The following is a 14,092-nucleotide window of genomic DNA, read 5'->3' on the forward strand; positions in this document are numbered from 1 at the left end:
TTGGGGGGGGGGGGTGCGGGCCCCGCGGGGCGGCCATGGAGTGAGGCGGCGCGCGGACTCGCGCTCGGACGGACGGAGGCACCGACGGGCGGCCCCGGGCTCCGCGCGCTGGAAGATGAACAGAGCAGGTAGGAGGCTCCGCGGAGCGCGCGCGCCAAGGGGCCCCGTCCGGCGCTCCAAGTTGGAGCCCGCGAGGCGCTCCGGAGCGAGCTGCCCACAAACCCCCCGACCTTCCGCCTCGGCCGAGGGACGGGCGGGTCCTGAGGAGGCCGAGAGCGTCGGGGGCGCTCAGCCCCGTCCGGGACGCCGCACCTCGGGGACGGCCCCTCGGTCTCGGCGAGGCCGCACCCCGGCCCCGGTAGGCCGCCTCCGGCTCCCACCGCGGCCCGCGGCTTGGGGGTCCGCTCGCGACGGGGAGGGACGCTCCCTTCGCAAAAGCGACTTGGGCGCGCCCCTGAAAGCTCCCTCCTGCTCCTGGGGTCCCCTTCCGGCTCTCGCTGGCCCCCCAGAGGCCCTCGTGGCCCCCCGGGTCCGTCTGCGCTCTTCCCCCCGCCGGGGTCTACGCCTGGTCCCTCACTCGTGCGCGGCGCGCCCTCGGCGGCTTCTCGCGCCTCTCCCTCTCCTGGAGCCCCCCAGACTTGGAGCTCGCTCCCCTTTGGAATTAAAAAGCCCTAGATGACCACACCCCGCCCCGCCCCCCGCAGCGGCGCGCCCGCATCCCCTGCGGGGCCCTGGCGCGGGGCCCCGCTTTGTGTCCAGGGGACGGCTCTCCAGGCGTTCCCTCCCAGCCGTCCCGTCCCTGCCCTGAGACTCTGCCTCTGCCGGTCGGGGCGTCCGTGAAATCCCGAATGCTTTCGACGGGACAGAGCGGTCCCCTCCGCGGAGTGCCGTTTAACAGACTTACTGACTGAGACCCAGAGATGGGCGGTGCCTGGCCCCAGTTCTCGGGGTCCTGACTCCTCCGCGGGGAGGGCAGAAAGTTGCCTCCAAGAGGCGAGTTTACGAGGAGGCAGCCGTCCCAGCTGAGTTCACTTGCCTGCCAAGGAGCGGTTATCGCTCTTTTCATATTTTTTTTTCTTGTCATAGAAATTAGCAGAAGGCAGCTCCCTCTCCGACCAACACCCTTGTCCGAATCCGAACTCCAAAACACACATCTCTAAAGAAACAGGAAGCCACCATTTTGGCTGTCTTAGAATCATATCCTGCTGCCCTGGGTGGGTGTACGAAAGTGTGTGTGTGTGTGTGTGTGTGTGTGTGTGTCTGTGCGTTGTGGGCTTTTCCTTTCTCAAGTGCTTTTAATGAATAAAATCTTTGTCTGAAGAGTGAGGTGCGGGTGGGGGACGTTTGGCTCATTGATCTGACAAAGGAGACACTTGGGGGCTTAGGAACGCGGTGGCCGCCTCCCTGTGTCCAGGCCCTGCGGTGGCTGGGCCGTGGACACACCTGGACCCTGAGCGAGTGTTGGTCGCGGAGTAGGGGGGTGGGGGCGGGGGTGCCACCTTGGAGGAGTAGAGAGAAGACCGGAGCTGGATCCCAGTGCCCAGCCAGCCCCCTCCTTCTAGGAAGGAGCGGGCCTGCTGCTGGATCTAGCGGGACAGAGCCAGGCTCAGTCTTTCCTACACGCCTAATAAAACTCGCTGGAAAACAATGGTGAGAGCCCCCGGCGGTTTTCCCACGTTTTCCTGCACGAGACTTGGGCAAGCCCTCCATTCTCCGAGACTCCCGGGTTTGGAGTGAGCCAGAAAACGCTTAGCGGCAGGTATGGTCCCAGGAAATCTGAGCACTTACCGCCCTTGGGTTCCAGCATCCTGTAATTTGCATCTAGCGTAAATATGATTACTTTTTCTGTGTGATAGCAATCATAGATCTCATGTAATGATATGTAAGTGTTTGGCTCTTAATTTCTTGATCATGCAGCAGAATGGTTCACAGACTCCGGGGGACTGAACCCCATAACCACTGTAGGCTTAGTCGTTTGACCTTGAGCAGGTTAGTTAACCTCTCAGTGTCTATTTCTTCGTCTTGAAAATGGGGATAATAAGATCTTTGTTGTTGAGACCTCATAATTTAACAAAGCTTGTTAGGTGCCTAGCACAGTGTCTGTCATCTTACGTTGCTGTTATTAGTTGCCGAGTCGTATCCGACTGACTCTTCATGACCCCATGGACTGTAGCCCGCCAGGTTCCTCTGTCCATGGGATTTCCCAGGCAAGAATACCCGGGTGGGTTGCCATTTCCTCCTCCAAGGGATCTTCCTGACCCGGAGATGGGACCCAACTCTCCTGCATTGCAGGGGGATTCTTTACCACTGAGCCACCTGGAAAGCCCCCATCACATTATATGTGACCAACAAATTACTAGTTAATATTGACCCAGACGCTGCTCTTGAGTGTTTTACACTTGTATCAGTTCGGTTTTCACAGTAACCTCATCGTGAGTACTGTTGCCCTTTTCATTTTATAGATGGGAAAATTGAGCTGCAGGGATTTTATGGTTGCTGACCTAACAAGGAGTTGAGACAGGGTTGAAACAGACTGTCCAGCTTGAGAGCCTGCTTTATTTATCCAGTACATAGCACATAGTAGGTGCACAGGAAATGTTTGCCAGTTGACTTTGTTAGTTACCGTATGTGGGTTTTTTGCCTTGAACTTCTCAACAGCATTATGAAAAAAGCGGGGTGTTTCTTCCATTTTACCTAGAAAGAAACAGGCTCAGAGAGGCACAGTGACGTGCCTGGGATCACACAGCAGATGTGTGGCGGAGCTGGGGTTGGGGTCAGGTCTGTCCGAGCCACGCTTTTCCCACGTGGGTTGTGGGTCCCACACCTGTTGTGGGTCGTTAGACTCGCCTGACCGCAGCCTCATTAGAAATCATTAGGCTTGACTTGGACATTCCAGCAGGCATCCAGGAATGAAATCTAAATTAAGATGCAATTGGAAGGTGAAATTGGAAGATAATTACTCTTGGAACATACGGTTATGAGAGTTCCAAAGGGAGAACAGTGAACTGCAGTTGCAACGGATGCAGGGGCCCGAGTTGGGGATGTCAGGGAACGCCATCAGAAAAGCCACAGTTTAAAAGACTCGTCAGTCAGAGCAGACAGCACTTACTGACTGCTTGGTGCAGTCCCCTCACCCTGCAGATGTGGAAACTGAGGCTCAAGGACAGGAGGGCTCTTGCCCAAGGTGTCCCTTCAACTCATGGCAGAGGCAGCCATGGAGATCGGAGCTCCAGCTCCCAGTCCAGTGCTCCTCCAAGTACCTCTTCTCATTTAACCTCTGTATAGCTGCCAAGGGAGGCTTCCCTGGTGGCTCAGCTGGTAAAGAAGGTCCCTGCAATGCAGGAGACTCTGGTTCGATTCCTGGGTCGGGAGGATCCCCTGGAGAAGGGATAGGCTACCCACTCCAGTATTCTTGGGCTTCCCTTGTGGCTCAGCTGGTAAAGAATCTGCCAGCAATGCAGGAGACCTGGGTTCAATCCCTGGGTTGGGAAGATCCCCTGGAGACGGGAACGGCTGCCAGCAGCATGAATGTGTGAGTGGCAGATATTTAATTAAAATAGAAAATATAAACTGGTACCAGGGGGGCGGGCTGGCTGGCTGCGGATGATTTATATCTCCAGAGGCTGTGAAAAATCTCTTCCTCCTGTCGCTGTGACGCCCCACCTGCCACCCCCGCCCTCGGTTAACTCTTGGCATCTTGATTCACAAGCTGTTCTGCATTCGGGTCATCCTCAGGGGTAGCGCATTGCCAGGAGGTCGTGGGCACTGGTACCTCAGGGTGGCGAGGGTGTGCTCCCCAGGCTGTGTGTTTTGGGGAGAGAATGTCCATCCCTGCTTGGTTCTTGCTGTGGTTGTTCAGTTGCTCAGTCGTGTCCGACTCTGTGACCCCATGGGCTGCAACACACCAGGCTTCCCTGTCCTTCACCATCTCCTGAAATTTGCTCAGACTCATGTCGGTTGAGTCGGTGATGCCATCCAACCATGTTATACTCCGTCACCCCCTTCTCCTCGTGCCCTCAATCTTTCCCAGCTTCAGGCTCTTTTCTGATGAGTCGGCTTTTCACATCAGATGGCCAAAGTGTTGGAGCTTCAACTTCAGCATCTGTCCTTCCAATGAATATTCAGGACTGATTTCCTTTAGGAGGGACTGGTTGGATCTCCTTGTAGTTCATGAGACTCTCAAGAGTCTTCTCCAGCAGCACAATTTGAAAGCATCCATTCTTTGGCCCTCAGCCTTGTTTATGGTCCACCTCTCACATCCATACTTGGCTGCTGGGTTCTGGAGAGTCAGAAAGTTACACTGAACCCAGAGGAGGAAGCCCCTGCTCTGATTTATCCTGTTATTAATCCCCCGCCATATTCTAAAGCTCAGCCAAACTGGACTCTTGGCCGTATTTCCAAAGGCCTTGCATCTGACTGCCTCTGGGCCTTTGCACACTCTGTGCCTCTGCCTGGAACACCTAACCTCTTTTTTTTTAATTTTTATTTTATATTGGAGCATAGTTGATGTACAGTGTTGTGTTAGTTTCAGCTGTATAGCAAAATGACTCTGTTATATATATATTGGGTTGGCAAAAAAGTTTGTCCATGTTTTTTCATAACATTTTTGACCATATATATGGAATATATATGGGAGCTTCCCCAGATTCTTTATATAAAGAATCTGCCTGAGATGTAGGAGACGTGGTTTGATCCCTGCGTTGGCAAAATCCCATGGAGGAGGGCATGGCAAGGCAACCCACTCCACTATTCTTGCCTGGAGAAACCCATGGACAGAGGAGCTTGGCAGGCTTCATGGGGTCACAAAGAGACACGATTGAAGCGACTAAACATGCTCAAATATTTATATATATGTATTATATATATATTTATATATATATTCTTTTTCAGACTCTCTTCCCATTTAGGTTATTATAGAATCTTGAGTAGAGTTCCCTATGCCGTACAGTAGGTCCTTGTTGATTATCTTTCTTATATATAGTAGAATGAACCTATTAATTCCAAATTCTTAATTTATTCCTCCCCCCCACCATAATCATAAATGTCTTTCCTAAATCTGTGAATCGGTTTCTGTTTTGTAAATAAGTTCATTCATATTACTTTTTTAGATTTGGATGAAAGTGTGAAAGTGAAAGTCGCTCAATTGTGTCTGACTCTGTGACGCCATGGACTATACAGTCCTTGGAATTCTCCAGGCCCGAATACTGGAGTGAGTAGCCTTTCCCTTCTCCATGGAACCCAGGTGTCCCACATTGCAGGTGGATTCTTCACCAGCTGAGCCACCAGCTCAGCTTAGATTTGGGTGTCATACAGCGTTTGTCTCTCCCTGTCCGACTTACTTCACATGGCTTGCTGATCTCCAGGCCCATCCTTGTTGTTGCAGATGGCATGAGTTCATTCATTTTTCTGGCCAAGTACTATTCCACTGTACATATCTTCATTATCCACTGCTCTGGGGTTGCTTCCGTGCCTTAGCAGGTGTAGCTAGTGCTGCAGTGAACTCTGGGGGCATGTAGGTTTTCTCCAGATACGTGCACAGGTGTAGGATTGTTGGCTCATATCCAACTTCATTTTTTTTTATGATGAAAGTTGTCCCTGTCCTTCAGCAGGCACCCTGGTATATCTGCCCCCTGGGCCTCCTCTGGGCAGCAGTGGTCTGAGACCCAGGTAACCCGGCCCTGTGCGCAGGAGCTCTGTGTGATTCCTCCTTGGGAGGAAGGAGAGCCGGGGGCCGTCCCCCTTCCTCTTCTCACCTCCTGCGTCCCGGCTCCTTCACCGGCTCCTTCCCGGAGCCTTGGGGCCAGTGGGGCTCCGTCCCAGGCTCCACTGTCATCTCTGCCCCCCACTCAGTCTCTTGGTGATTTCACCCGGCTCGTACCCTGATCCCATCAGGAACCCAGGAACCCAGCCTGGTCCATCCAAGAGCCCACTGACCGCTCCTTCCAGGGCTGTGATGGGGAAATCGGACACAACAGGTGCAGATCGAAGTTCTGGTTTCCTCCCGTGACACCTGCAGCCTTCCCCGGGTCAGCTGGTGGCAGCTTCACCCTGCTCGTTGCTGTGACTCAACACCTTCGCGTTGCCCATGATTATTCTTTCTCTCACACCCCACATCCAAACCGTCTGTAAATCCCACCAGCTCTCCCTTCATCTTCAGAATCTGATCTTTTTCTTTCTTTCTTTCTTTTTAACCGCTTCCTCAGCTGCAGCCTGGTCCAAGCCTCCATCCTCTCTGGCCTGCGTCATTCTCGCCGGTGGCCCCTCCCTGGCCTCCCTGATTTCATGCTCAGCACTGCTGCCGCCTTCAGCACACTAGCTGGAGGGGGCTTGGCCTCCTGCTCAGGGCCAGCTTGTCATCTACACTCTCGCCAGGACCCCTCTGCGCTCATCTCCTGTCCCTCCTTCGCTGCCTCACTCCCTTCCCACCGCTCAGACATCCTTGGACACGCCGGGTGAGCCCTGAATCCCCTTGCCTTGTTCAGGTCTTCACTCTGAGGTCCTCTCACTGAGGCCCGTCCTGGTCTCTCTGTTTAAAGTTGCAAGCTCCTCATCTTTCCTCCAGATTCCTCCTAACTCCTGATCTTTTTCTGTGGACTTCATGATCATCTCACATACGATGAATAACACACTTAGGCTTTTTATCACTTATCTCCCACTGCTACAGTGTAAAGGCCAGGAGGGATGTGGTCTTTGTTTGGCTTATTGATGTATCCAGAGAGTCTGGAGGAGGGCCTGGAAGATGCTAGCTACTCCATCAACACTGATGTAGTGGAGTTGGGTCACAGAGAGCTGGATGGGAGCTAAGGAAAGCCAGTCATTCACTCTGTGGTCCTCAGTCCTGACTCAGCCTTATGGGAATTTCTCACTTGGTTCGCTGTCCCTGGTCTCTCTGGCCTCAGTCTCTCTGCATTTTGCCTTTCTCTGCTTCACTAGAAGCCGGGAGCCCCAAGTGTGCTCTGTGGAAGAGTTGCTCAGTTGTGTCTGACTCTTCACGACCCCATGGACTTGTGAAGCCCACCCAGGCTCCTCTGTTCATGGAAGTTTCCAGCCAAAGAATCCTGGAGTGAGTTGCCATCTTCTCCTCCAGGGGGTCTTCCAGACCCGGGAATTGAACCCGCGTCTCCTGCATTGGCAGGCGGATTCTTTACCGCTGAGCTACCGGGGATCTCATAGAAGAAATGCTTGCTGGCAAAAGGGTGAAGGGACTGGACCAGGAAGCAAGAGACTCCGTTCTGCAGAGGCCCTGCTCTGGACTCGCTGAGTCCCCTGCCCTGCCTGCGCCTCAGTCTCCTCTCTCAATGAGGGGTCGGGCAGGGTCTTTCTGACTCTGCCATCCTTGGATCTCAGAGGGGAAGGGGGTGAAACGCCCTGATCTCCAGAGCGGGGAGCAGGACATGGACACTGGGTACTTGTCCCTCCTCGGGCTCCCGTGGGGAAGGCATTTTCTCGCTGGATCACGCCTAAGACGCCCACTGTAACCTTTTTCCAAGGAGACGGCGCCTGCAGATCAATAGCTTGATTGCAGGAAGGATGGGGCCGGTGGGAGTGATGCATTTTTCATGACCGATCTGTCCCTCTGGCAGGTCTGGTGGTGCCTGTGTGAAATACCACCTGAGAAACCAGAGTCCCCACCCCCCGGAGAATAATTGCGTGCCAGGGTCTGACACCTGATGTTGAGAAGTGAGGCTCGTATTACGTCATGTTTCATTGTAGATCCAGACTTAACATCAGGAGAAGACGTCAAGGAGGGGAAGCCTGACTTTATTAGAATAACAATAGTGTGAAAAAGGGTTGCTCGGTCGTGTCCAACTCTTTGCGACCTCATGGACTATAGCCCGCCAGGCTCTCTGTCCATGGAATTTTCCAGGGACAGTACTGGAGTGGGTGGCCATTCCCTTCTCCAGGGCATCTTTCCGACCCAGGGATTGAACCTGCGTCTCCTGCATTGCCGTCAGATTCTTTACTGTCTGAGCCACCAGTGAAACTTCTGTTTATGGAAAACTGCTAAGCAAAGTCCTGCTGACGTATTATATAGCTTTGGATCTGTATAACAGCCTCTTGTACCCGTTTTACAGAAGAGAAATCTGAGACTCAGCCTCATAGCTTATAAATGGCAAAGGTAGGATTTGAACCCAGATCACCAGGCTCCAAAGGCTTATAATTGGTACCCTGTTATGCCACATTGACAGGGAGCTGAAGCTTAGCTGTTTTAAGCTCCAGATATTTCGGGCTTAAAAAAAAAAAAAAACTAAATTGAACAGAAATTTTTTTCTAAATTAGGTTGTATTTGATTGTGTATAGAAACAAGGAGTTGGAAAGTCACTTCTTTCATCTTGAAGACTCGGGGTTGTTTATCTGGATGCCTACGGCTTTACTGGGTTGTTGGTATGGGTGAATGTAGATATGGGTTAGGGTCTTGAGGAAGTGAGTGCTTTTGTCTTTAAAACCTTTTTTTAAAAAATGGTTATTTCTTCAGCTGCGCCAGGTCTTAATTGCGGCATGTGGGGTCTGGTTCCCCAAGGAGGGCTGGAACCCCGGGCCCCTGCGTTGGGAGCGTGGAGTCCTGGCATGGACCACCAGAGAAGTCCCAAGCCTTTGAAGTCCTGACCGCTGGGCCTCTTCCTCCCGTTCTTGCTGTCAGCTGCCACATCTTACAACTGACAGTTTCCCTGTTCTCACTGCCCCCTCCCAATTAGCTGTGCCCAGGGAAACCACGCTGGTTAGTTCATCAGATTTACGTGCAGACACAAGTAAAGAGGCTTTGGAGTCAGGCCCTTCCAGGAACAGAGTGCGTGGGCTTTATGACCCTGTATTACTGGTATCCAGGGCCGCCTTTTAATTTCCTCTGGGGCCCCTCAGCTGAATTTTTCATTGTCGTGCCAGCTTGGGGAGATGACACTGACTTTGGCCTCAGATATACTGAACCGGGGGCTTCCCTGGTGGCTCAGAAGGTCAAGAATCTGTGTGCAGTGCAGGAGACCCAGGTTCGATCCCTAGGTCAGGAAGATCCCCGGGAGACTGGAATGGCAACCCACTCCAGTATTCTTGGCTGGGGAGTCCCATGGACAGAGGAGCCTGGTGGGCTACAGTCCATGGGGTCACAAAGAGTTGGACACGACTGAATCAGCATGCATGCGCACACACGCACACGTGCACACACACACACACACACACACACACACACTCACTCTGAGATGGGGGGCCAGTGGGACAGTCCCCGTGGAGATGGGCTGAAATCAGTTAGAGCTGTGCTGCCTGCCACCGTGGCCAACCGCCCCTGTGCTCCTGAGCACCTGGGGGTGGGGCTGGCCTGAGTCGTGACGTGCTGCAAGTGTGAAATATACCTTCAATTTCGAGGACTTAGCATCGTAGAGAATGTCGGATATCTCCCGGATGAACTTTGAGTATCAATTACATGTCGATCCACACATGATTCATTGATGACATGATAATATCCAAAGTGATATCTGGGGTAAATTGAGTTGAAAAGTGTATTGTTAAAGTTAGTGTCACCTGTTTCTTTTTTACCCTTTAATGTGGCTATAAGAGAATTAATAATAATGATGTGTGTAATGATAAATGGGGCTCACATTACATTTGTCAGTCTGCCCTGGATTAGAAATGACTGAGGTCAGAGATGGAGCTGGGAGTTGAATGCCGTGGGAGGGGGTGGTGTTTGCTGGCAACCCTCCAGGCCAGCTGCTCCACCTTCCCTCTGTCCCAGGCTGAACTGACACGCCAAGCCAGCTCTGTATCAGAGTATCACGCCCAAGGCTTAGTGGGGATGGAACTGGGAATTGAGATTGGACTGCAGCAGGGACGTGCACGTCCTAAACCTGGGCAGTGGACAGCCAGGCGGTGCTGAAGCAAAGATGGCAGGACGGAGTGGAATCCCCATTCCTCACCTGTCTGCAGTGTGGACAGGGGCTCGGAAGCCCAGCCGCAGGTGTGAAGGCGTGGGCTGGCTATGGCAGGAGAGATGCTGAACTTGGAAGTGGGCGATTCCACCCTTGACCCTCCTGCTTGTCCGGGTCCCTCCCATCCTGCCAAAGTGAGCTGCAGTTTCACCCGCTCCGAGCGGTCATCCCTAGCTGCGGCACCCCTGCTCCCCTAACCCTGTGACACGAGCGTGTGGTCCATCTTCCGTTTCGTCGTGGCCGATAGAGCCTCAGCATCCACACGGGATGAGACCCGTGTTGGCAAATAGCTTGTGATTTCCCCGTGAGGTTTGGGCGCAGGGCAGTTGACTGGACACCAGCCTTGAGGCATGCAGAGTTCAGAGGTGACCCTCGGAAGGGTCACCCCTTGGGTGGCGTCGCCATCCCCAGCCTGGTGGTGTGCCATTCTTGAGAGAGGGAGGTGCTCAGTCATCATATTCCAAGAGTCCACAGCTCCTGTGGCTGTTGTGTCAGCCTTTTTTTTTTTTTGGCTGCTCTGGGTCTTCATTGCAGCACGCAGACCTTTTCTAGCTGCAGCCCATGGCTTTCTCTTACTGCGAGGCACAGACTCGAGCGTGCACAGGCAGGCGTGGTAGTTGTGGTGCAGGCTTAGTTGCCCCGAGGCATGTGGGATCTTAGTTGCCTGACCAGGGATTGGAACCTGAGTCCCCTGCTTTGAAAGGTGGATTCTTAACCACTGGACCACCACAGAAGTCCCTGCTGTGTCAGACTGGTCTCCCTAATTCGATTTGTGAGAATTCAGCAGAGGTGTTCGTCTCTTCTTGGCCCTGGGAGACTCTGCCATCTATGGCACGGTGTGTGTAGAGACTAGACTGCACTAAGGGGCTGTGGGCTCCTTGAGGGCAGCCTGGATGCTGACTGTTAAAATCTTCCTGGGCTCCTGGGCACGTGCAGTCACTACATACTTGTTGGGCAAATGAGTACAGAGATCAGGACGCTTTTATTGTGAGCACAGGCTGTCATTCGTTTGGGTTCCATTAGCTGGACTGTGTTTAGAAGAAAGATCTCTTCACCTTGTTAACAGAATGAATCTTGAGTGGGAAAGGAAATGGCAACCCCCTCCAGTGTTCTTGCCTGGGAAACCCCGTGGAGAGAGGAGCCCAGTGGGCTACGGTCCGTGGGGTCCCGTAAGAGGCAGACCCGACCGAGTGCATGAGCACGGGATTTTAAAGATGTTGGTAGAGGGCGTCAACCTGGCAGAACGTGGTAGGCCGGGCTCACACGGGCTGGGAAGCCAGCTCCAGTGTTCTCTTGAAAACGGTAGGCAGGAGACGCGAGTGGAAGTAAAGATAACTACTTTCTCTCCCCTTCTTGTCTGTGTTTTCATCCTTTAGATTCACCCAAACCACCAGTCGCCCCCAAGCCGAAGGCTGCCAGTTCCCTCACACCACAGACACCACCCAAATTCTGCCCGTCGTCATTCCGGCCTGAAAGCCTTCACAGCCCCAACTCCTCCATGTCCAGGGGGCCGAAACCCCCCATCGCCCCGAAGCCCCGGCTGGCCAACCCCAGCGAGTGGAGGGCCAGCGTCTACGTGATCAACAGCTTGAACAAATGCAGCAACGGGAAGCTGCCCTGCGTAGACAGGGGCCTCTACGAAGAGCACCGGTCCACCCCGGAATGCTCCGAGTCCGAGGCCGACGAGGATTACATCATGGCCCCCAGGGCCCCACCGGGGGAGGTCCGAGCCACGGATGCGGGCTGCGTGGAGAACGCAGTCACAGGGCCTCCAGAGGCCGGCAAGGAGGAGGAGGAGGAGGGCCAGGATGGGGGCGAGGGGTGCGGGCCAGTGGGGCCCGCGGCTGCAGAGGCCTGGGCGGTGCTGAGCGGACAGGCTGACCAAGACGTCGCCCCCGCCCCTGAGGACATGGAGGGGGTGGACTGTGCCGGGGCCGCGGGCACCGAGGACCAGACGTTGGCGAGTGAGGAGGAGGAAGAGAAGCTGGCGGAAGAACACAGCGCCTGCAGCCTGGAGGACGGGGGCCCTGGGGACAGAGGGTCAGAGTCTCCGAGCGATAGCATCCCAGCCCACCTCGAGGTTGTCGAGGATACCGCGGTTGGCGGCGAGGAGGAGCCCAGGGCCCCTGGGACCCCCCAGGAGGCAGAGGAGGAGGACGCAGAACCGGGCCGCAGTGTGGACGAGAGGGATGAGGGGGACGATGCCGGCGAGGAGCCCCCAGAGGACGAGGGGTCGGCCACGGGTATCCCCGAGGCCGAAGTGGCCAGAGATGACCCTGATGTCTCCCAGGAAGTGTGTGAAGATGCCGTGGGTGATGGCAGCGAGCACGGTGGGCAGGATGAGCCGGCTGACCCGGCGGAAGCGGAGGAGGGGCAGGATCCCGGGGAGGGCGAGGACGCCGTGCAGGATGAAGCAGCCGAGGAGAGCTGCCACATCATCCCATTCGAGAGCGACAGTGTGGACGACCTCATGCCTCCACTCTCGGCCAGCCCCTACGAGTTCTTCCCCTCCGAGAGCACCTCCTTCTGTAGTGAGAGCTACCCTCCTTATTCCGAGTCCGCAGGAGAGTCAGCACAGGAGCCGGGGCCGGGAGAACACACGGAGCGGGACCCCGAGGCCGGGCCGGGGTGTGAGCGGCGGGGCTCCGCGCAGGGTGGTGCTGGGGAGGAGGGCCCCCCCGTGCCTGACGTCCTGGTCCTGCCCGAGGACGAGGATGCCAACCCCTATGAGATGGGGGTCGGCCCGCCCTGCGGGGCAGATCCCGGGGAGGTGGAGACGCCCAGAGCGCAGGCCGCCCCGCAGGAGCTGAGCCCCGATGCGGAGGGCGGCCTGGTCCCCATCGACAGGAAGAACGTCATGGCGAGGGCCAGGCCCCACTCCGGGAAGCTGGCTGGCTACGTCCCAGAAACGGTCCCGGAAGAAATGGGGCCGGAAGCTGGCATTGGGGCGGCCACCGCGGAGTCGAGGAAGACAGTCCTGTCGCTGGAGGGGAAGCCGCTGGACGTCGGCAGGGCCCTGCCGGCAAAGCCCAGAGCCTTCACGCTGTACCCGCGATCGTTCTCCGTGGAGGGCCGGGAGATCCCCGTGTCCCTGTACCGGGAGCCCGAGGCATGCGGCCTCGATGGCCACGGCATCAAGAGAAAGGAAGACAACCTGTCCCTGCCCTGCGTCATCGGCTCCTCAGGCAGCTTCTCCCAGAGGAGCCCCCTGCCGTCCAGCGGCACCTCCACCCCGTCGTCCATGGTAGACATCCCACCCCCGTTCGACCTGGCCTGCATCACCAAGAAGCCCATCACCAAGAGCTCCCCCTCACTCCTGGTGGAGAGCGAGCCCCCGGACAAGCACTCCAAGAAGAAGAAGTCGTCCTTCAAGCGGTTCCTGGCACTGACGTTCAAGAAGAAGACAGAGAGCAAGGTGCACGTGGACGTCAACGTGTCCTCGTCCAGGTCGTCCTCGGAGTCCAGCTACCATGGGCCGGCCCGGCTCCTGGAGATGGACCGCAGGAGCCTCAGCAACTCGCCGCAGCTCCGGGCGCGGACGGGCAAGCTCCGGGCTTGCGACTCGCCCTCCTCACTCATCTTCTGCCGGGAGGGCAAGAGGAAGGGGGTCCCCTTCAGCAGGACGGTGTCCCGGGTGGAGTCCTTCGAGGACCGCTCCCGTCCTCCCTTCCTGCCGCTGCCCCTCACCAAGCCACGCTCCATCTCATTCCCCAACGCCGACACCTCGGACTACGAGAACATCCCGGCCATGAACTCGGACTACGAGAACGTCCAGATCCCGCCCCGGAGGCCTGCGCGGGCCGGGACGTTTACCAAGCTGTTTGAAGACCAGAGCCGGGCCCTGTCCACGGCCAACGAGAACGACGGCTACGTGGACATGAGCAGCTTCAACGCTTTCGAGAGCAAGCCGCAGAGCGCGGACCCGGAGGCAGAAAGGTACCGTGACAGTCACCTTCCCTTTGCTGGCTGGCGGCGGTAACCATCCGAGAGGCAAGCTTAGGCGAGGGTGGCGGTCCCCGAGCTTTTTGGTGCCAGGGGCCAGTTTGGTGGAAGACGGTTTTTCCACAGACCTGGGCAGGGATGGTTTGGGGATGAGTGCAGTGTGTGACTTTCATTTTGCACTTTATTTCTGTTCTTATTACATCAGCGCCTCAGATGATCAGGAGTTAGATCCT

General features: G+C 55.7%; 1 protein-coding gene across 3 annotated transcripts in view; it reads left to right on the top strand.

Annotated features, from left to right (window-relative positions):
* The first annotated feature begins 19 nt into the window (after positions 1–19).
* FGD5 (FYVE, RhoGEF and PH domain containing 5) overlaps positions 20–14,092 on the top strand; it is a 117,381-nt gene continuing 103,308 nt past the window's right edge. For 2 of the 3 annotated variants that reach the window (XM_040246690.1, XM_040246691.1), the window contains exons 1-2: positions 20–128; positions 11,294–13,853. In XM_040246690.1, the coding sequence (XP_040102624.1) occupies positions 116–128; positions 11,294–13,853 (2,573 nt within the window). In that variant the 5' untranslated portion in view covers positions 20–115. Of the gene's footprint in view, positions 129–1,086; positions 1,215–11,293; positions 13,854–14,092 lie in introns of all 3 variants that reach the window. The other variant, XM_040246692.1, reaches the window with a different exon arrangement.

The sequence above is a fragment of the Oryx dammah genome, unplaced genomic scaffold, assembly GCF_014754425.2.
Source record: "Oryx dammah isolate SB20612 unplaced genomic scaffold, SCBI_Odam_1.1 HiC_scaffold_9, whole genome shotgun sequence".
Classification (NCBI taxonomy): domain Eukaryota; kingdom Metazoa; phylum Chordata; class Mammalia; order Artiodactyla; family Bovidae; genus Oryx; species Oryx dammah.